Source organism: Natator depressus, chromosome 15 (genome assembly GCF_965152275.1).
Source record: "Natator depressus isolate rNatDep1 chromosome 15, rNatDep2.hap1, whole genome shotgun sequence".
NCBI lineage: Eukaryota > Metazoa > Chordata > Testudines > Cheloniidae > Natator > Natator depressus.
This window is the reverse complement of record NC_134248.1, coordinates 2,068,415-2,091,528: the sequence shown is the minus strand read 5'-3', so window position 1 is coordinate 2,091,528 and position 23,114 is coordinate 2,068,415. Positions and strand designations below refer to the sequence as shown.

Below are 23,114 nucleotides of genomic sequence, written 5' to 3'. Positions count from 1 at the left end.
GAAAGAGTGCTCCTGAATTCCCAACCCCCCATCCCTCTGGGCACTACTGCAATAGTGCTAATAAGGAGCTCTGAGAGCCTGAACCCCAACATGGAGCAAGTGCTCTGGATAGCAGGAGACTGCTGAAGGCGGGAAAGAAGCTAAACCTGGCACCCTCAATCCCTGTTGGTGGTTGGGGTGAGAGAGAGCAGCATGAGACATCGCAGGGGCCCTGGGGAGGTGAGGGAGACTTCTGGGTGAGCAGCCCCAGTCACCCCAAACCCTGGGAAAGGAAGCTGCACATGTGAACCCCCAGGGTAGAGAGACCAGGGGCACTCCAGGAAGGGACTCCAAACATCACAGACATTCCAGCAACATTAAAAATAACACCAGTATTTTCTATTAAAAGCTCTCCCTACCCTGCCCCTGCCCCCCCTTTGCCCTAATGCAGCTGTGAGCTACCAGCCACCGGCTTGCTCACATGCAAGATGTGCTACGTAATTGCTGCATTGATTGGAATGAGCTCACTGGCTGACAGCAGGTGATGGAAAGCTGCTGATGGCTTCTGGCAGAGCCACCAGTGCTGCAGTGGTTCTGGGACTGCAGCAGGGCACTAGCTGCCTCAAACCAGGCATGAGTTTCTTTGGGGGTGGGATGGAGAAGCAGCAAACTCCTTGGGCCTTTGGAGCAGATGCCCAAGTGGGACCAGACCCCATAAGGTAAGGATGCCTGAGGTGGCTTTAAACCAAACCAGCAGCCAATAGAATTCTTGGGAACCCGGAGCACCACCCCCTCCTCCGAGGGCTCCTTTTCAGAGCCATCAAAGCCAGCCAAGCTGCCAGATTTATGGCCTCAATTTCGCTGTGGAAGAGAAAGTGCACTCCCAATGCAACACCAGCCCCATGCCAAGTCCAGGCTGCCTCCACAGAAAGAACGGAGCTGGCTCCCAGCTGTGAGGGCTTTGACAAGGAGCCAGCTCAATGTTTCACAGGCTCTTCCACCCCCCAGCCCATTTCTGTGGCCTTTCCTCTTCAGCTCCCAGCTAGGAGTTCAGCTTCTATATCAAGGTAATCTCCGTCTGGGGAGCCAGCTGGGGCATCTCTACAGTCAGAGTCTCTTTGCACCAGGCGATGGGCACAGGGTCCAGGGAGCAGGGTGGTGTCAGCAGGAAGATCTCCTGCCATTTCATCTGAGAAGCAGCGACCCTCTCTCCGGATCCCATCGCTGTCACTCCAAGAGCCAGCTGGGGTAGGGTGGGAGTCACTGGGATGAGGAGCAACCATGCCATCCAGGATATTAGAGCCAGATTTTCAGAAGGTCTCAGCTCCCATTTGCTCTCAGGGGAGGGGGGAGGGAATTTGCCACTATTGAACATGCGGAAGGTAATTCTCCATTGTTCTATGGGAATAGGGCAAGATTTTGCCACTGTTCATCATGGGCTGGGGGGAAGGGGCTCCAGGGGGCTGAGCTGAAAATCTGACCCTTCCTTTAGGTGCTAAAATGGGAACAGAGTTCTCTGGGTAATCTGGCCGTTGGCTGTGGTCTCCGCAGGTTCCTAAAATCTGCCAGCCTGGGGCTGGGATCTCCACTCTCTCACTGATTTTAGAATCGTGTCACTCCCTTGACTTTTACGGAGCAATTCACACACGCCCTTAACAGTGCATCAGGGCCCGGAATTCTAAGCAAGATGCCCTGGGCCAGGAACACAGCTGCTGCTTCGGCGGATCAGAGCCCTGCCTGGACTGCTGCTCGCAGGGAGGTAGGAGTCAGCTTGCAGGAGTCAGCTTGTGCCCTGAAGCAAGAGTAAACTTAGAACATAGGCTGGGCCAGAAATGGGAGACCCCTTTGGGAGGGGAAAACAACAGACCCCAGAGAGAAGCAGTAGGATCCTCAACACCATCTGATGAGGGTGTAATGAGGGACCCTCCCACAGCCGTAGAGAACAGACCTGCCCAGCAGCACAATGTCCAACAGCAGCTGAAGCAATTATCTGCTGTGGCAGTTCCTGAGCAGCTGGTGGGAATCATGCCATTTATAGGCAGCTTGACAACAGATGGGGACAAAGCCCTTTCCACAGTTCCCATCGTCCTCCAGCTTCTACTCAGAGATCACCACAGTGATCTGAACAGATAGAAACTGATGAGTGTGATCTAGTGGCTAGAGCAGAGGACTGGGAGCCAGGACTCCTGGTTTGTATTCCTAGCTCTGCCACTGGTGGGCAGCATTACCTCGGCCAGAGCAACTCAGCTCCCTCTACCTCTTTCTCTGTCAGTGAACAGGTGGCCGTGATATATACAGCTCACTCCTGCCTGCACCTCTGCTCCACTCCTCCTGCACCCCACTTCCTTCCGCACAAGCCTCCCTCTCAACCTGTCCCTTATACCCTTCTCCTGCTCTCCTCGTCTTACCCGGACAGAAGAGAGGTGGGAGTGGATCTTGGAGGAGGGAAGAGTTGGTGTGAGCTGAGCATCCCTCAGGGAGGAACCCCAGGAGCAGCCAATCCTGCAAGGAAGGTTTGAGCTTCTCGCTATGATAATAGTTTGGTGATTTCTTTGTTCATAAAGCCAAGCCCCAGGAAGGGGCGAATTTGGACTCTGCAGAGAGTGTGGGCTGTGTTGGCAGAGCAGACGGAGACGCTTCACAGTACTGTCCTCCTCCACATGGTTAGAACTGTCCTCGGTCAGCAGTTACTCTGGACCACGTGTTCTGTACATTGATGCTTTATGGCAATGAAGCGGTTGCAGAGGACCTTGACCAAAGAAGCTGTTTATCCAGGACTCCTGGTGTCACACTCACTCCAATAAAGATGAATTAAATCATCTCCCTCTCTCTCTTTTTGTGTGTGTGTCAAGAGAGAAGGACAAATATGCTAAAAATAAACAGTGATCCGCTTTCCCAAAGCTCCCGAATCAGCAGCTGATCAATCACAAGAGCATCACCTACGAAGGACACTTTCAAGGGGTTGGTTTCTCTGTAATGGATGCCTGCAAAGTCATGTCAGGCCCAATGTGTATCTCATTAACAGCCCAAGCTCTCCACCCCAGTTACACAGCTAAACAGAGCCTACAATGGCCAGCGTGCTACCCTTTGAGGGAAATCGCTGCATTCATAGGGCCACAGGGCTGTGACACAGACCTTTCAAAAGACTCCAGCACTGCACTCCAGTTATTCCCTCTGCTGAAGGAGCCCCTCTGAGTCACTGCTCTTGGTCACAAGCTAGGACAGCCTTCAGGCTGCTCTAGTCTGTGCTGGGGGCCAGTGAAGGACAGGGAAGAGGCAAAGACAGCAGGAAGCCCTCAGCTCTATAGCAGGAATGAATTGGGCTTCTGGTGACCTAAACTCTTGGCTTTCCAGGGAGAATGACACAAAAAAGTCCCAGTTAAATAGCAAAATATATACTCTCTAAACCATCCTCAGCTGGCTGTTCTGTAGCATGAGCAATTAACAAGTACTGTATACAGGGCAGTGGAGGATTGGTACAGAGATGAGGGTGGTACAAAGGTGGTATTGGTACTCACTCAGGATGGCCTGGGTTACTTATTCTTGGATTCACTCCCCAGGAGTGGATCTCAAATTCATGCTGATGATACCTTCCTACTCCACTTCACCATCATGTATTCCCTATGTGCTGGTACTCGTGTGTTAAAAAATATATACTTAGCATCCCAGCATTGAAATGCAGCAGCTGTTTAAGTAGATGATGCTCTAGATCAGGGGTTCTCACCCCCTTCTGACAACAAAAAAATACTTCACGACTCCAGGAGGTGGGACTGAAGCCTGAGCCCGCCCAAGCTCCACTACCCTGGGTGGGGCAGTCAAAGCCCGAGCCCCACCGCTCCGAGCAGGGGGGCCAAAGCTGAAGCTCAAGGGCTTGAGCCCCAGGCCAGGGGCCTGCAACTTGAGTCCTGCCGCCCAGGGCTGAAGCCCTCGGGCTTTGGCTTTGGCCCTGAGTAGTGGGGCTTGGGCTTCATTCCTGGGCCCCAGCAAGTCTAAGCCAGCCCTGGTGACCCCACAGATTTCTTCTCTGCTGTGTCCTTCCTGATGTGGGCAGTGTGCCCGTGTGAGTGCGGGCGGGCGGGTTGGGGGTTGCCTTGCTTGCTTAAACCTGCTGCTCTTTAAACAGCAAATCTATTTATAAAAGCTAATCAAAGAGTCATGTGACTGGCTAGCAACTGCTTTGTAATGGGATTAGGGTGTGGCCACAGAGCCATGTTGACAAAATCTTTCCTTACAAAATAGTGGGCCACGTACAGTACAATACAATAATTTGATCCAGTGGAAGCAAAAAAGAATCTGCACCTGATCTCATGCATGCAGGTTTACGTTAGGAGTCCCTCAGTCAAAGATGGTGGGGCAGATTCTGGTCTCCAGCACTGCTGGCACCAAGCCACTAGAAAACTGGTGTTATCGGCTACCTGGGAACTCCCCTTTAGTGAGGCGACTCTCTGGGAGGCCAGTGCAGCGACACTACACCCATCCCCAGAGTGGAGGGCTGTAGCCAAATGAAATGGGGCATGATTGCAGTGCCTCTGTGTTTCAAGCTATTGTCAGCTGCCTTGGGGCCATATGTAGCCAGGTGTAAAATCAAGCAGTCATCAAACGGCTCTAAATTATGCTGGGGACTGAAGCAGTCTCCAGCCAGCTGCAGAACCTAGGGGCCCACAGGTGGCAAACATTTGTCCCTCCCTTCTGTGCAGTTCAGAATGCGGATCCAATGGAGTCAAACCAGTCTAAAGTGTTGTCCTTTTTTGCTGAAAAAAGGCAGCTTCCTTCACATTTACAGCAGAAGAGCAGGAACAAAAACAACATCCTGGCTGATCAGTGTTAACGGCCAGCAGACCTCACATGAAGCACCGCCTCTGTCCCCAGCCAAGACTATGGCCATGTCTACACTACAAAGTTAAGTCAACTTCATGTAAGTTGACACTGAGCCTCCGATTTAAGCAAGTCAATCTTGCATGTCCACACTATGTTCATTGGCTCAGGGGTGCAGGCTCCGAGCGGCGCTTACCTCAAGCAGCTCCCAGAAGCAGCAACATGCCCCTTCTCCAGCTCCTATGCTGAGGTACATCCAGGCGGCTCTGCATGCTGCCCCGTCCGCGGACACTGCCCCTGCAGCTCCCATTGGCTGCGGTTCCTGGCCAATGGGAGCTGCAGGGGCAGCGTGCAGAGCAGAGGGTCCTGGCTGCCCCAACGCGTAGGAACCAGATGGGGCGGGGGGGCATGCTGCTGCTTCCAGGAGACGGCCCCTGACCCTGCTCCCCAGCTGGAGCAGGGCAAGCCCCAGACCCTGCTCCCCAGCAGGAGCTCGAGGGCCGGATTAAATGGCTGTCGGGCCGGATCCAGCCTGTGGGCTGATGTTTGCCCACCCCTGCTATAGCACAATAAGCATGGACCCCACTCAGCTGTACACTGTTGTTGTGAGCATTACAAACACCTTGCGCCTTATCCTGCGGTATTTAAACAGCCAATACAGGAGCCGCCACACAGAACAATGTAATGCCATGCAAACAGCTCTGCTGGAAGACACAGAGCTGAGCAATTCGCAGTTGCTGGCAACAGTCACGCATCACCTTGACACGGTGGAGCACTGCTTCTGGGCCTGGAAAACCAGCACTGACTGATGGGACAGCATAATTATGCAGCTATGGGATGACGAGCAGTGGCTGCAGAACTTTCGCATGGGCAAGGCCACTTTCCAGGAACTGTGCAAAGAGCTTTCCCCAGCCCTGAAGCGCAGAAATACTAAAATGAGAGCTGCTCTGACAGTGGAGAAGCTAGTGGCGATACCTCTGTGGAAGCTTGCAATGCCAGACTGCTACCGGTCAGTGGGGCATCAATTTGGAGAGGAAAGAGAAAAGGAGGACTAGTGGCACCTTAGAGACTAACCAATTTATTTGAGCATAAGCTTTCGTGAGCTACAGCTCACTTCATCGGATGCAGAAAGTGGACTGTATGAAGTGAGCTGTAGCTCACGAAAGCTTATGCTCAAATAAATTGGTTAGTCTCTAAGGTGCCACAAGTCCTCCTTTTCTTTTTGCGAATACAGACTAACACGGCTGCTACTCTGAACTTTGGAGTGGGTAAATCTACCGTAGGATCTGTTGTGATCCAAGTTTGCAGGGCCATCAACAGACTTTTGCTAAGAAGGGTATTGACTCTGAGCAACATGCAGGACATAGTGGATGGTTTTTCCATGATGGACGACAGAACGCATATTCCTATCTTGGAACCAGACCACCTTACCAAAGAGTACATAAACCGAAAGGGGTACTTCTCAATAGCGTTGCAAGCACTGGTGGATCACAGGGTCCGTTTCACCGACATCAACTTGGGATGGTCGGGAAAGATGCATGACATATGTATCTTCAGAAACACCGATCTGTTCAGAAAGCTGCAAGCAGGGACTTTCTTTCCAGACTGCAAAATAACCATTGATGATGTTGAAATGCCAAAGGTGATCCAGCCTGCCCCTTGCTCCCATGGCTCATGAAACCATATACAGGCAGCCTGGACAGCAGTACGGACTGGTTTCCCCCATAGGCTGAGCAAGTGCAGAATGATGGTGGAATGTGTCTTTGGACGTTTAAAAGGTCGCTGGCATTGTTTGCTTACTAGGTTAGACCTCAGTGAAAGCAATATCCCCTTTGTTGTTGCTGCCTGCTGTGTGCTCCATAATATCTGTGAAACAAAGGGAGAAAAGTTTTCACCACGGTGGGGGGTTGAGGCAGATGGCCTGGCAGCCAATTTTGAGCAACCAGACACCAGCGCAATAAGAAGAGCACACTGAGGTGCTCTGCATCTCCGTGAGGCTTTGAAAACCAGTTTCAACACTTACCTGTGTTGTTCCTTATCAAACTCTCCCCTCCATTGCATTTTCTCCCCCGTAAACTCCACCTCCACCAACCACCATGTGTTGAATGAATAAAGAGTCTTTTCTCCTCAACCCATTAAGTTTTATTATGCTCATAAACACACAGACACAGCGAAGAAAAGTAAGATAACCTGGGGCAAAAGGGCTGATAATGCTGTGGGGGGACAAACAAGGAAAGCTTGCTTACAATCAGCCAAAGGTGTGGGAATGGGCACCTTCTGGTCCTTGTACCCTCTCCTGGTGTTGAGTGCAGGGATACCGAACTTCCCCCCGCCGCCTCATAGGACGTTTGGGGAGGAGGATGGGGAACTGGGCGAGGATGGCAGCAGGCTCAGCAGAGGCTGCAGAGGGACTCTAGCATCCAGCTGCCATTCTTGAACCTCAACCAGACGCCTCAACATGTCTGACTGCTCCTTCATAATCTGCAGCATCTCTCCCTGTGTGGCCCGCTCTTGTTCCCTGCATGCTCTCCTGTCCTCCCTGTCCATGTTCAGGTTCTCAGAGACTGCAATCCTCCATGCTCTGAGCTCCGTCTTGTCACTCTCAGAGACACGCATTAACTCATTGAGCATGTCCTCCTGACCCTTCTTTTTCTGCCTTCTAATCTGGGAAAGTCTGTCCTGGTGTGGAGGATGCGCTGACGGACAAGTTTTCAGCTGCAAGGAATGCAAAGCACAAGGGGAGCATTGACAGTGCATACATTGTTTCTCGTGCAAGGTTAATTTTTTTAATTAAAAAAACCACCCCTCAATGCACTTCACTGCAAGCCACAATGTAATCACAACTGCTGGCTATGGCAAGAGTCGGTTTGCTGCTCCAGCCATGGTGAGTAAGGCCACAAGGCATGGGCAAGAGGTCTTGTACTGCTGCTTTTGGGAAGACATCCTTGGGATCCCAGGTTGGAACTTGAGAAAAGCCCCCTTTGCCGTAGCGACCTGGATGGTGCTTGAGGACAAGCACCAGTGTAAAGCTCCCAAATAGTTTGTTTTTTGCAAAAGCAGCACTGGGTAGGCGGGAAGGGAGACAAACAGGAAGCCGTCATCCCCCTTTTTTTTCAATGCTGCTTGCAATACATGGTGATCCCTTCCAACCACAATCATGGCACGTTTTGGAAAGTGTGGTTGTGTGACCAAGATTTCACCAAACAGGGGGCAGATAACTTGTTGCATTGTTTGCAGTTTAAGGGCTAGCATTGAAAACTTCCATTTCCCCAAGGTGACCTTATGCGATATCACTCTCCTGAGGGTAACAGAGGTGGCAAGGGAGCAGATGCTGCAGGTGTCTGGGTACAGACCTGGTCCTTATGCTGCAATGCTGTGTGCTCACAATGATGCCAGCAGAGTTAACACTGGAGTGGCACAGGAAAGTGTCCTACCATGGATTGCAGAGAACCTCCATTAAAGCTTCCTAAAGATCTCCCTGGAGGATTCACGGGCCAGCCCTGTGCATATAAACAGTCTTTTTCGGAGAGCACCCTCTGCATAGCTGGAGTGGCCACCAATACCCACTACACCTACTTGTTTGTTCAGATTCAACATTAAAAATGATAGCATGTAACCCTGACAGTTTGATCTGAAATGTGGACTCACGAGAGGTGCCTTCCCCGGCATCACGCTCTGCTACCAACTGGTTCTGTGAAGGGATGGGCTCCAGGGTTAAGAAAAGTTCTTGACTGTTGGGGAGAATTGATCCTCCGCTTGCCAATCTCACATTCTCCTCTTCCTCCTCTTCCTCGTCAACACTGTCCCCCTTGTTGTTGCTGGAGGTCGCCCGGGGCTCCTGGGAGCTATCCACGGAGTGTTTTGGGGCAGTGGTGGGGTCGCCGCCGAGAATCGCATGCGGCCCTCGTAGAAGTGGCATGTCTGTGGGGCAGAACCAGAATGACTGTTCACTTCCCTTGTCTTCTGGTACGCTTGCCAAAGCGCCTTTATTTTCACGCGGCGCTGCTGCGTGTCCCTGCTGTCGCCCTTCTCCCACATGCCCCGCGCAATCTTGGCCTAGATGTCAGCATTTCTTCTGCTGGATCGGAGCTCCACCTGCACAGACTCTTCTCCCCACATAGCAATAAGATCCATCACCTCCAGTGTACTCTATGCTGGACCAGGTTTGTGGCCTTGAGTCTCCATGATCAGCTGTGCTGGCGAACTCTCCATGTTGATCAAACAGAAAATGAAAATGCAAAAGTTCCCCAGGCTTTAACAGAGGAGCGGCTGTTTCCTGTGTACCTGGCTGACATGCAGTGGCATTGAACGTGCTCTCCAGAGCGGTCACAACAGAGTACTGTGGGACACCTCCTGAAGGCCAATTCATTCGAATTACACAGCACAGTGTCTACACTATCCCCATGTTGACCTGTGGATGTCAAATCAAGCGCTATGCCTCTCGCGGAGGTGGAGTACAGAAGTCGACGTTACAGACCACTTAGGTTGGCGGAAGGGACTCGGTAGTGTAGACACAGACATTCTTAGATCAACTTAATGCAGCTTATGTCGACCTAAGTTTGTAGTGCAGACCAGGCCTATAAGATGCTGCTCTTTTCTGCTTGAGCCCATTCCTCGGAGATGGAAGATATGCAGCCTTTCACAGACCCGACCACACGTGTATGCACGTAGGTGCATTCAGTATTTGAACCCAACTTTTACACACCTTTCACTTGCATGCGACTTTCACTATGGGCAGCTTGCTTAAAGGGACTCTGTCAAATCTGTCTCCGTAGTTTTTAATACACACACGTGCGCACACACTTTCCACTGTTTGTAAAGCCTCCTAAGAAACTGTAAAATCAAAGGTTTTCCTCAGTCCTTTTTCCATTTAGCAAACATCATCCTCTCATTTTAGTTCCAAAGCTGAGACCTGAATCTGGAGCATATTTCCCTTCAGGTTGGAGCATTTTTAAGGGAGTCTGCAGTAATTCTACCTCCGGCTCTAAGCAGGTTCCACCCAGGCCATTGATGCATGGCTACTCTTAGGGGAAAACTAGGTGGTGCAGGTAATGCTGTTGCTGAGTCAGTAGGTGGCGCTCTTCCCCCTGCAGGAACACTGTCCCAGCCTGGTGTTTGGAAGAGCAAGGCTGCTGGAAGGCAACAGAGCTATTTACTGACTCCCCCAGTCCATCTCCCTGACAGTGCAGGTGAGAGGTACAGCCACACGCCTTCCCCGTTAGTGGTCAGTAAAAATCTCCAGGCACCCTTTGCAAGGTCCTGGGCGTGAGCCCAAGTGTCCTGACCGGATTCTAACCTAGATAATTATATTCTGCCTCTCTAAAATTCACCCTGCAGTTTCAAATGAATCCGGAGCTCTCCTTCACTTCCTGTCCCAAGCTGTTGCATACTGTGCACTTTGACAAATGAGCGCCAGCTGTGGCAGTGGTTTCTGTGACACAGGCACCTGTCCACTGACCCACTAGCTAATTTCTCATGGGCCACTGAACAGGCATCAGATAGTACCAACCTTTCAGTCTCTGCTGCCCCCAGGGGTGAAAGTAACTCTGGATACTTATGGGTAAGGGGCTGGGGCCGGCTCCAGCCCCCGGAAGGGGCGGGGCCTTGGGCGGAAGGGATGGGGCTGGGTGTCAGCATCCCCCAGCCAGCCCTTCCAGGCCACCTGGCCCGCACCGCCCGGGGCTCCAGTGGCGATTTAAAGGGCCTGGGGCAGCGGCTCCCTTCGCACCCCCTGACCCGTTGGCGGCCGAGGGGGGGCAAAAGGGGCAGGGACGTTAAAGCGCTGCAGGGTCCTTTGCTGCAGCAGCTGTAACGTTGCTGCGCCCCCCCATCGGAGGCCCTCCCAGCAGGGCCACTGACGGGGCGTGGGGCACAGCAACGTTACAGCACTGCCACGCAAAGGACCCTGCAGCGCTTTAACGTGGGCTGCGCACGGGCCGGTGCGGGTTCTTACCAGTACACGGTCCTGGCCCGTACCGGCCCACTTTCACCCCGGCCTGCCCCGAACGTGGGCTGCATCCAAACTGGCAACCCAGGTTTTATATCTCATTATCATTAGCCACTACCTGAGTGTATGCATCCACTGCTGGGGAATCAGCCTGTTCCCCACCATACACAGAGCTATGGGAAGTCTAGGGATCTCTGTTGTGAGTTAAGGATCATTGTGGGATGCAATTTCTGCAGAGAGTACAGGAGCATCTGGAGAAGTTCCAATCCAACCAGGCCAGCTGTCCAACCATTTCAAAGTGGCATCTTACCTGCGAAGTCAAGCCCCTTGTCCACGTGTTTGACCCGGTAGTGAGCCTGGAGAATGAACGGGTCCTGATAAGCCTCCGAAATGCTGCAGAATGGACAGTGGGTGTGCCTCCCTTTGACACTGGCAGCGCACTGGTCATCTTGGCACAGGACTGGGCTGTAGCAGTGTTCTGTTCCTTTGATGCGTACGGAAGGATGAGCCTGGAAAGACAAGAAGACATGGCATCATTACAATAACACTGCGCCGGCAGAGTGAAATTAAGAACCATCCTAGGGGGGCATGGAGAGAGAGACTTCACAACTACTACGGCTCCAGATTCTCCTAGCAGAATCACATAGGCGCATTGGCAGCACAAGGACGCATACCATCCCAGACTCAGTCTCAGCCAGCGGGAGGTGCTGAAGGGATGCTGTAGGAGCACTGAATGTGGGAGAACAGTTCCAGCTTGTCCCAGCAGGAGGTGCTATGGGAGCTCCCAGCTAAACCAGTCCTAGCCTTGTCCTAAGTCTACTATTAAACAGAAGCAATGAGTTCAGCAGTCTTGTTTGTGCAGGAGAGGTAGAGTGCAGTGCGAGAGCACCTCCCCTTTGAAACAGAAGCAATCCAGAAACCAAAATGGCAAGCCAAGCCCTGGCATGGTTTATTAAGAGGTTAATAAATCTTTGAGGTCACCTCCTGTCGAGAGCTATCCAGACACTAATGCTATTAAAAGAGATACAGTGTTGCATCCCTAATGAGAGGCAGGAGACGGAAGAGGGCCCTAGAATCATTAGACTGCAAGATATTGGAGACTGCAGCTGAGGAAAATGCTGCATGAGGCTCTTTGTTTCATTTCATAACTTCCGCGCCCCCCCCCCAACACACACACACACACACCTTGGCAGAAAACTCTTTTGCTGCAAATCTGTTTTTCCCTGAGTCTAGGATTGCAGTGAAAAAAACCCCTCAGCCAGCATCTTCCAGGGAAGGCATGAGGCAGAGTTAGAGCGAAACTGCAGTGCTGCAATGCCTGTCCCCTCCTCTGGATACCCAGAGAGGCTGCTCAGAGCTGTGTGCCCACAAATCCAGGGCATTACTCCTAGGCAGCTCCGCACAGGCCAGATGCCCCCTGCCCCAGCACAATCAGCCCTAAAGGAACACTCAGTCACAGCAGGCTTGCTGTGTGGAGGGCCAGGCCCTTGGTCCCTCTGAAATAATGGGTCAAATAAGCAACTTAGAGAATTTAAAGGTAGTACATCCCCCCTCTACATCTCAAAGTTGCACCTTATTGGTCCAGGATATCCTTGGCATGGGGAATCCTGAGGATCCTGCCCCTTTACTTCTCCAAATCTCAAAGGGTTCCTGTAGCATGGCACCCCTCTCTCCTGCCAGACAGCACTGAATACAGTTCCTTGGCACCGTTTTGGCAACAGCTAGAGGATATGGGGACACATTGCATCAACAGATGCCTCCACAGCATGCCACCAGCCCAGTCTGCAAGAGACAGGTTCCAGGGTTTAGCAACAAAATGCTGGTGGGGAGGGAATCCTTTCCCCTTTAAAGCTGGAGCGAGGACAGGGACAGCTCAAGTTGTAGAGTCCCATGTGAAATGTATCAGTTTGTTTGTATGAGGGAACCAATACAGTGTTGTAACAAGACTTTGGCCTTCTATAGTACCGTCCATCCAAGAGTCCCAAAGAGCTTTAGAAAGGTGGAAATGGCCCACCTTGATTTTCATGCAGGTTGTAAGGAGAGTGGTCACTTTGGATAGGCTATTACCAGCAGGAGAGTGAGTTTGTGTGTGTGGGTTTGGGGGGGGGGGGGTGAGAAAACCTGGATTTGTGCTGGAAATGGCCCACCTTGATTTTCATGCAGGTTGTAAGGAGAGTGGTCACTTTGGATAGGCTATTATCAGCAGGAGAGTGAGTTTGTGTGTGTATGGGGGTGGGGGGGTGAGAAAACCTGTATTTGTGCTGGAAATGGCCCACCTTGATTTTCATGCACGTTGTAAGGAGAGTTTGTGTGTGTGGTTTTTGGAGGGGGGTGAGAGAACCTGGATTCCTGCAGGAAATGGCCCACCTTGATTATCATACACATTGTGAAGAGAGTGCTCACTTTGGATGGGCTATTACCAACAAGAGAGTGAGTTTGTCTGTGGGGGGGCAGAGGGTGAGAAAACCTGGATTTGTGCTGGAAATGGCCCATCTTGATGATCACTTTAGATAAGCTATTACCAGCAGGAGAGTGGGGTGGGAGGAGGTATTGTTTCATGGTGTCTGTGTATATAATAATGTATTCTGCAATTTCCACAGTATGCATCCGATGAAGTAAGCTGTAGCTCACGAAAACTCATGCTCAAATAAATTGGTTAGTCTCTAAGGTGCCACAAGTACTCCTTTTCTTTTTTTTAAAGAGCTTTAGAAACATCAATGAATTGTGCTTCCCAGCACCCAATGTTGTTATTGGCAGATGGGAAAACCAAGCAGAGAGAGGTGAAGCGACTTGCTCAAGGTCACATGGCAAGTCAGTGGCAGAGCCGAGAACAGAAGCCAGGAGTCCTGACTTCCAACCCATTGCTCTAGCAAGTGGACAATAATCCTCTCCAATCTATACCATCTTTAACAGCTGTGCAACAGTCTGTATCCTGTGACAGGGTCGGGCCAGATGGCTATAGGAGAGTAATTTTGTTTTTTTGAAGCAAAAAAGGTGGGTTTTTTTATTTGCATAACACACTTACAAAACAAAACAACAGCATATGCAATGTGTAACACAGCAACCAATCACAATTGTTTTCTCATTAGCTTCAGGGGAGGGAAGTGTTCAAGCTTGCCTGGGCCCAAAGCGGGGTCTTCCTTGACTCTCGTGGTCTTCCACCCTTCCGAGTTACCTGGTGCTCCAGAGCAAGGGGGCTTCATCGACTCTCAAGGTCTGCCACCCCCTCGAGTTACCTGGCGCCACGCCCAAGTGTCACCAACAATTCCCTCCTCTGAAAGCACCCAACAAAAGGGGCAGGCTGTAGGGTGGACAACCTGGGGGGGGGGCACGTGCACCCACGTGTGAAAGGACCCCTCTAAGGTGGTGTTGTCTGCAGCAGCAATGGCTGGGGCTGGGGTCCCTTACTCTCTCCCCCAATCAAAGGGTCAAAACAAAGGGAGCCAGACGGGAACACCGAGCAGAGAGCCTCGGACAGCGCCCACCACTCCTCAAAAGCATCAAGGAAGTCGGTGGACGCCGCCCAGAGGAACTGCGCCCAGATACGTGAACAGACCGAGGATCGGAAAACGACCCCACAGTCACAGGAAACTCCGTCGGCCAACCTCCTCTCTCTGGTTTTATAGATGGCCGTTTTAGTCAGGGCCAGGAGGAAGTTAACTAGGAGATCCGCGACTTTGTGAGGCCACGGATGGGGAGTGCATAAATAAAAAGGTGAGGGGAAATATGCAACCAAAAACGTAATAAAAGATTTGTGAGGAGCCGGAATAGGGGCTGCAGCCTGGCGCACTCCAAATATACGTGCGCCAGGGTTTCCCTCACACCACAAAAGGGATAAGTATCTGGGATGGGGTTGAACCGTGCCAAGTACGTGCCCGTGCTCACAGCTCCGTGAAGGAGCCACCAACTGATGTCCCCGACGGGCCTTGGAACCAAGGTGGAATATAGGCTGGCCCACCGGGGCTGCTCACCCTCCAAAGGTGGCAGAAGGTCTCGCCACTTTGTGTTGGGGCGGGACACTAGGGTAAGGGCGTGAAGGGTGTGGAGCACGAGCATGTATACATGGTTCCTTGGCGCGGTTTGGAAGCATACCGGCTCCAGTTCATGCAGCCGGCTCGCCGTAAAGGGGTGAGGAGGTCGATTGTGTCTACAGGGCAGGGCTCCAATTAAAAGGTCCGGCGGGCCTGGGGTAGAGGGTGGGCAGGGCGTGCCCTCGAGCAGGACCCAATCGAGGTAAGCTCTAGCAGCGGGCGGCAAAGAGGCCTTTTCCTCCTGAATCACGCGCCGGGGGGTACAAGGTCTGGAGAGCCCCATGTGCCGAGCGAGCGTCAGGGGATCCAGCCAGTCTCCCCGGTCGTAGTCCAGGAGGTCTCCGTCTCTCGAGACTTCTGCCAGGATCAAGCTCTGGCGCACTGAGCGGGACTCCGCCACCTGCACACGGAGCTGGGGGTTGTGTAGCAGCGGCTGCACAAGGAGATCTGCCCCCTCGGTGGCCGCCATGGACCTGGTCGTTAAAAACTGTTCCCAAGTCCGGAGGAGGTCCTGGTAGAAGACCGGCAGCCTGGAGAGGTCTCGCGGAAGACCTCCCGGACAGAGATAAAAGAGCTGCCGGTCATATCGGAGCCCTCGGATGCGGCGCAGGATGGCGTGCGCCAATATGCTCCACGTCGAACTACCTGCACTATAAAGGAGCCTCTGCAGGGCCTGGAGGTGGAAGACGCAGACCTGAGTGTGCAGACACTTCAGGCCCTGTCCTCCTTCCTTCAGGGGTAAATGAAGAACTCCGACAGGGGCCCAGTGCATTCCTGACCAAAAGAACTCTAGAATCAATCTCCGGAGGTGGGTCAGGAAACCCGGGGCCGGAACGAGGGTGTGGAGCCGGTACCAGAGCTTGGACAGGACTAGTTGATTAAGCACCAGCGCTCTCCCACAAAGGGAGAGACATCGGAGTAGTCCCGTCCATTTCCGGAGCCACTCTATCACCCTGCCCTCTAAATTTTCCCAGTTCTCCGGCGGAGAGGGATGCGTGGCAGAAAGGTAAACGCCAAGGTAGAGCAGCAGACCCGCGCTCCACCAGATGGAGGGAGGGAGCTCGCCTGTCACCAGTCTCCTACCGCCAGGCTAGAGCTCTTGACCCAGTTGACCCGGGCTGAGGAGGCTGCCGAATAGATGGCCTGGCAAGCCTCCACCAGTGCCAAGTCGCCCGAGTCCTGGACCACGAAGAGCACGTCATCAGCGTACGCCGACAGGACCAGCCGCAGCTCCGGCTCCCACAGCACCAACCCTGTCAACCTCCTGCGGAGGAGGCAGAGAAAGGGCTCGATCGCCAGAGCGTACAACTGGCCCAAGAGGGGGCACCCGTGCCTTACTCCTCGCCCGAAGCTGACCGGTTCGGTCAGGGTCCAGTTGAGCTTAACCAGACACTCTGCAGAGGCGTACAGCACCCGGAGAAAACCCACAAACTGGGGTCCGAAGCCAAATGCTCGCAGAGTGTTCAGGAGGTACCCGTGGTCCACTCTATCGAACGCCTTCTCCTGATCTAGGGACAGGAGGGCGAACGACAGACCATCTCTACGCCCGAGTTCCAAAAGGTCCCGAACCAGAAATAGGTTATCAAAGATACAGCGGTCCGGGACGGTGTAGGTCTGGTCTGGGTGGATCACGTCCACCAGCACAGACCCTAGCCACAGCGAGATTGCTTTCGCTCGATTTTGTAGTCTGTGCTGAGGAGCGAGATGGGACGCCAATTTCGTAAATCGCGGCGGTCCCCCTTCTTCGGCAGTAAGGCAAGCACAGCTCGCCTGCACGAAAGAGGGAGGACCCCGCTCTGCAGAGTCTTGGCCCAGACGGTGACTAGCTGTGGGCCGAGGACGTCCCAAAACTCGTGGTAGAACTCCACGGTCAGCCTGTCCATGCCTGGAGACTTATTAGTGGGCATACGACAGAGGGCTTCCGAGAACTCGGCCAGAGCGAGGCAACTCTAGCCGGTCTCAGTCGCTCGCGCTAACCGTAGGGAGCTCCTCCCAGAGCACTCTGCAAGCGCCAGGGTCGGTCGGATCTGGGGAGAAAAGACTTGCGTAGAAGGCTCGGACCCTCCCGCACATCTCCACTGGTTCCGTGAGGGGGGTGCCGTCTTCTGCCAGGAGGCAGGTGACGTGTTTCTTGGCCCCCCTCGTTTTCTCCAGGGCATAGAAAAAGCGGGAGCCGCGATCCATCTCCTGAAGGAAGCGGATGCGGGATGGAACAAAGGCGCCCCGGGCCCGATGGTCCTCGAGGGCCCGGAGCTCCTCCCGCTTCTCCTGGCACGCTCCGCAGAGGAGCAGGTCCTCGGGGCTGGCAGCCAGACGCCTCTCCAGCTCTAAGACCTCCCTTTCCAACTGCTCTATCGCCGCATTTCTCCGTTGGCTGGTGCCCCGGGTGTAGTCGCGGCAAAAAAGCCTGGCGCGCACCTTCCCCAGGTCCCACCATCGCCATGCCGAGGGAAAGGCACGCCGCTGCCCTCGCCAGGCCAGCCAAAATTCCTGGAAGAACGTCATGAAGCCCTCATCCTCCAACAGGCTGTTGTTAAAATGCCAGCAGGCTGGCCCCGGCCTCTCCGCACAGAGGGAGGCTGTTACGGTGGCTAGATGATGGTCAGAAAATGGGGCCAGCCGAACGCTGGAAGAGTGGGCTTGTGAGAGATGGAAGCGTGATAAATAAATGCGGTCCAACCGGGAGTGGCTCGACCAATGGGCTTCCACCCGGACAAAGGTGAACGTGGAAGTGTCATCCGGGTGGTGGTCACGCCAGATGTCCACTAGGGAGCGATGTTTAACTATCTCCCGGAGGGTGTCCGCGGCGGCCGGGCTCTGCTCAGTTCCCAAGCGGTCCTGTTCCTCGAGGGTGGTATTAAAGTCCCCTCCCAGGACCAGGCACTCGTGAGACTCTAAGGTGCTGAAGAAAGTGGACACCCGCTGGTAGAATTGCAGCCGCTCCGGGCCCGATGTCGGGGCACAGACGTTAACGAGGTTAACCACGAGCCCCTCCATACAGACTCGGAGATGCAGCAGGTGACCCAGCACGGCCTCGGCGACCCCTAGCACCTCGGGCCATAGGTCGGGGGAGAACAGGGTTGCCACTCCAGCCTGTCGAACCGTGGCATGGCTAAAGTAGACACTGTCCCCCCACTCCAGCCGTCAACTGTCTTCGGCAGTCGGGTCCGTATGGGTCTCCTGCAGGAAAACCACAGAGTACCCTCCCTCCCGAAGAAAGGAGAGCACCTGGGACCTGCGAAGAGCCATCCTACAACCCGGGTGTTCAACGTTGCAATGGGGAGAGGTGTCATGGGGAGGGTCGGGGGGGTCCTCACTGGCAGGGACGCTCGCATCTCCCAGCGGGCCGCGCAGCAGTCCGTGACCCATCCCGTAGGTGAGTAATTGTTCACGGAGACCCACCAGTAGGCCGCGGCATCCTGCTTCCCCGTCCCTTTACCTTCCCCCATGAGGGCCCTTGTGGCCCGGAGGATTTGAGAAAAGTCCCCCCATCGCTGGAGAGCAAGTTGTACCTTGTTGCTGGAGCCATGGACATCCTCTAAAAACTTCTGCAGCTCTCCTTGCAGCTCATGAGGGGATGGGCTTACGGTTTCCCGGTTGTTCCCCGGCGGGGCCCTTGGTGCAGCCCCGTGGTCCACTAAAACGGACAAGCAGGGTGCGGACCCCCGACGGGGTGCCTGATGGGCTGGAGCTTCTAGACCCGCCTCAAGCTCTGGGGCGATAGGGGGCGGTGGAGGGAAAATAGCAGCTCCTAATGGGTTGGGGCAGGAGAACACAAAGGCCGCTCCCTGGGGGTCATCAGTTGGGAAAGGGAAGGAGACAGCCCCGGGGGCGGCAATGACATTGCAGGAGGTAAATTGGATAGGGGTAGGAGCAGAGGCAGGGGCAGAGGAGAGGTTCTGGGTTTCGGGAGGCAAGCAGCTGGATGGTGGCGCCTCCCGATCAGGCTGAAGGGTTAAGGGGGTGGGGAGGGAGCTCTCAGTGATACCGGGCGCGCGCTCTGTGGTGGATTTAGCAGCCACAGCATCAGGAGGTGGATTATCTTCTGTAGGGCCTCCGCCCCGGAAGGAAGTCGATTGTGCCGCACCAACGGGGGGTGCCCCAGCGACTCGTGTCCCGGCCGCGTGGCGCCAGCTGTCACCTGAGCAGGCTCGGTGGTCGTCAGCGGGGTGCCATCAGCAGCTGGGTCAGTGGAGGAGTCCAGGAGCTTCTCGGAGGTGGGAGCGGAAGCAGCAGTTAAGGGGAGGGAGCATGGGGAAAAGAGGGGTGGAGTGAGGTCGCCCAGATCGAGATTTGCTGGCAAAAGGTCGTCCTCCCCCTGGGCGACTGGGGTCAGATCTAAGGCCTCGATCTCCTCAAATATGGAGGAGAGGACACTTTCCATCGCCCCATGGTTCTCCCCACTGGCACCCGCCACGACGGTTGCCTTGGGGTTCACGGGGGCTTCGGGTAGCGTCAGGACAGAAGGGGCTTCCTCGAGGGTCTCGGAGGGGAGGGTCTCCCGTGGAGGGGAGACACTACCCTCCGGTGCTGCCACGTCTTTCCCAGCTGACACCGGTGGATGGGACGCACTGGTGGGCAAAGCGGAAGGTTCGGCATTAGTACCCCCCTTCCTGGTCTTCCGGGTGGCCTCCGCCTCGGGTAGATAAGGCTGAGCTCGAGCCTTCCGCTTGCCTCGCTTCCCCTGGACTAGGGCCCAGCCCTCCATGGCATCATCTGGGGGCTGGTTAGCAGGGGTCGTGTCAGGGGGTAAAGGCGATGGCTCAGGGACTTGGGGGGGACGCTGGGGCAGCATAAGGGAGGGAGGATTCTCCCTGGGGCAGGCTCTCTCCCATGCCTGGTGGTATCTCTGCCACACCCTCCTCCATAGGCCCCGCTAGATCGTCAGCAGCGAGGGCGGGGCTCTCCCACTCGTCTGGGCGTTGTAGGGGAGGTGCCCCTTGGGCCTGAGCGGCAGTAGCGGTGGTCCGAAGAGGAGGTGGGGCGGGTTTGGGCACTGGGCGGCCAGGGGCGTCGGCAATGATGGGGCCAATGTCCTGCCGGGTCTCGGGGATCCCAGGTGCCCCTCCTTGCCGGGCTAAGGGGCAGTCCCTCCGGACATGCCCTGACGCCCGGCAGAGGTAGCACCGGGCTTCCCCCGTGGAAAACTATACCTGGTAACGGGCCCCATGGTGGGGGACTAGGAAGGACCCTTCGAGCACCTCTCTGTCCCGTGCCACCGACAGCAGTAAAAGTTGCACTTGCCAGCGGAAGGAAAAAATGTGACGGAGGGTGGGGTCCTTGCAGCCCAACGGGAGAGGGCTGATAACAGAAACAGGTTTCCCCAGAGTGGAAAGGGCGGATAGCAGGGCAGCATTGGGGAGAAAAGGAGGGACAGAGGTCAGGACCAGGAGGACGCCCAGGTCCTCTAGCAGCTCTAGGGGGACAAACACCCCCCCCCCACTGCCAGGCCCCTCTCCACCGCTTCCTGGGCGGCAGCCTCCGATGCTAAGAAGAAAACGACCTTCACGTACATTCTGGAGGCTGCCACAATGGCCGAGGGCCCCGCCACCCTCGCCAACGCCCGCACGTAGGTCTCCACGTGGGGCGAGGCAGGCACCAGGAGGCAACGGACGCCGTGCTTCCTGGTCATGGTGGGAAAGGGGCCCCGGCCGCTACTGATGGTGGCGGAGGCGGTGGGCGGGAGAGATGACGAGGCGGCAGGCGGGGGGGCTGCCGCCGCCCGGGCATACATCCTGGGGGCTGAGGGAGAGACATCCGCAGAGCTGGTGGAGGGAGCAGCGGGGGAGGACGCCGTAGTCGGTGGCGGGAATGCAGCAGTGGGGGTGGCCCCTGCCATGGAGGGCCCAGTGGTTTTAGCGGGGCCCTTCCCCTTCTTCTTGCCCTGGCCTTTCCCGCCGGCTGGGGGGGCTTCCCTAGAGTCTGGGGAGGCGATGGGCATGACAGCGATAGTCGTCACCCTGGTGGCCTCCATTGCTGATGCCCCAGCGGGGGCGGTGGCAGGTGATTAACAGGAGTTGGGGTCAGGTAGAAAGGGACAAGCTGTGGGGTGGACAATTCGGGGGGGGCACCTGAACCAACGTACGCTTGTCCAGAGAGTCCTGCTTGGTTGGCTGGTGCTTCTGGCCCACGCAGTGGAATCAGGCCAAGCAGCTGAGTCCAGAGGCAGATGTTGGACAGCCAGCAAAGATGGTGGAGTGGGGTGGGGTGAAGATCGTAGTGTGGGGGTTGGGAGGACACAGATGGATCAGGGGGCAACTCCGTGCCACACCCCCTGTGTCCCTACAAACACAGTTAAGACACAGTCAAGGCCTCCCCCCACACGAGAGCACAGTTCGGAAGTTACTCAGTCTTAGGCCCCCACCACGGCGATTTGTAGATTCCCCGGGCAGTGTTCCTCCGGTGGACAGCTTTTTCTCTGTCTGTTCTGGGCTTTCTTTTTTGCATTCCAGAAATGCCAGAGCAAGTGATAAGAGTCCTCTCGACCGGAGACAGGTCCGCAGACAAACAGCAAGCGGCTGGGTCTGGGGGCTGGGTCCTTGCACTCCCCCGCTCAGGGGGGAGTGCAAGGACCCAGCCCCCAGACCCAGCCGCTTGCTGTATATCCTTGTATAATGGATTCTATACAAAGTATGTCAAATCCTATATATCCTTGTATAATGGATTCTATACAAAGTATGTCTTGTGAGGTATCATTTGAAAACTCATAATTTGTGTTATAATTCTTGATGTCTGATTTGCGTCCATTTATTCTTTTACATAGGGACTGTCCAGTTTGCCCAATGAACATGGCAGAGGGGCATTGCTGGCACATGATGGCATATATCACATTGGTAGATGTGCAGGTGAACGAGCCTCTGATAGTGTGGCTGATGTGATTAGGCCCTGCGATGGTGTCCCCTGAATAGATATGTGGACACAGTTGGCAACGGGCTTTGTTGCAAGGATAGGTTCCACAGATCAGACACCAAGAATTATAACATTCAAAAACCAGTCGGAGAACACTTCAATCTCTCTGGTCACTCGATAACAGACCTAAAAGTGGCAATTCTTCAGCAAAAAAACTTCAAAAACAGACTCCAACAAGAGACTGCTGAATTGGAATTAATGTGCAAACTGGACACCATTAACTTAGGCTTGAATAAAGACTGGGAGTGGATGTGTCATTACACAAAGGAAAACTATTTCCCGATGTTTATTCCCCCCCATTGTTCCTCACACGTTCTTGTCAACTGCTGGAAATGGGCCATCTTGATTATCACTACAAAAGGTTTTTTTTCTCTCTCCTGCTGGTAATAGCTCACCTTACCTGATCACTCTCGTTTCACTGTGTATGGTAACACCCATTGTTTCATGTTCTCTGTGTATATAAAATCTCCCCACTGTATTTTCCACTGCATGCATCCAATGAAGTGAGCTGTAGCTCACGAAAGCTTATGCTCAAATAAATGTGTTAGTTTCTAAGGTGCCACAAGTCCTCCTTTTCTTTTTGCGGATACAGACTAACACAGCTGCTACTCTGAAACTTACCACGTAGTGTAATTCATGAGTGGCTGGCGATAGCATTCGTACAGTATAACTGGAGTGACTGACGTCCTGGAGGCTGTGTCAACAGACCAACGTGGTGGCTCTCACAGCGAAGCAGTGTAAAAGGCATCCCAGGTTGGGGAATTGAGGGGACCCAGCTGTCCATCAGTCCAGATTGTACCCTGGGGGATGTCACAAGCAGATCTGTGGCCAAATTCTTTGCTGAAAGTGGCTTCAGTGGAGATAAGACCAGGAAAGAATTCCACCTCTTGATTCCACCTCAATCCCATCACACTGGCAATTCAGAATCCACCTGTTTCCAAATGTGGATACATGCAGTATTAACCCCATCAACCCTGAATTCTTTGCTATGGGATGTAAAATGCACCATATATGTGGGGCTCTTCATAGTTAAGATTTGTTTCAGGCAACACCCAAATATAGGAAAGCATTACAGGTGGTTATGTCACACCCCCTCTCACTGCTGCTAAGGAAAGAGAGTAATGAGAAAGTTGGAGTGCACCAACCATTCTTTGGAGGGAGTATATTCCCTACCCATCTCTCCCCTCCCTCCACCTCTCCAGGTTCAAGTCCTGGGATTAGAAAATGCCATGCCGTTACTGGTAGAGAAATGGTTTGCCCGGTGCAGCCCCAAATGCTCTGTCTGTGGAACTATCGATCAAGCCCAGATATGATCACAGCAGATTTGTATTGCTTGTGGACTCAAACAAGCAGCAATTTCTGCTCTGCTCTTGAGGGAAGACCCAAGTACTGGCCAGTAGTATGACAGTGTGCATTCATTCCTGAATTAGACA

At 54.1% G+C, this 23,114-nt stretch overlaps 1 protein-coding gene across 3 annotated transcripts in view; it reads right to left on the bottom strand.

The window, feature by feature from the left end:
- Window positions 1-23,114, bottom strand: part of LOC141999433 (uncharacterized) — a 79,131-nt gene that overhangs the window by 30,786 nt on the left and 25,231 nt on the right. For all 3 annotated transcript variants that reach the window (XM_074972822.1, XM_074972823.1, XM_074972821.1), the window contains exon 2: window positions 11,052-11,250. In XM_074972822.1, the coding sequence (XP_074828923.1) occupies window positions 11,052-11,250 (199 nt within the window). The remainder of the gene's footprint in view (window positions 1-11,051; window positions 11,251-23,114) is intronic.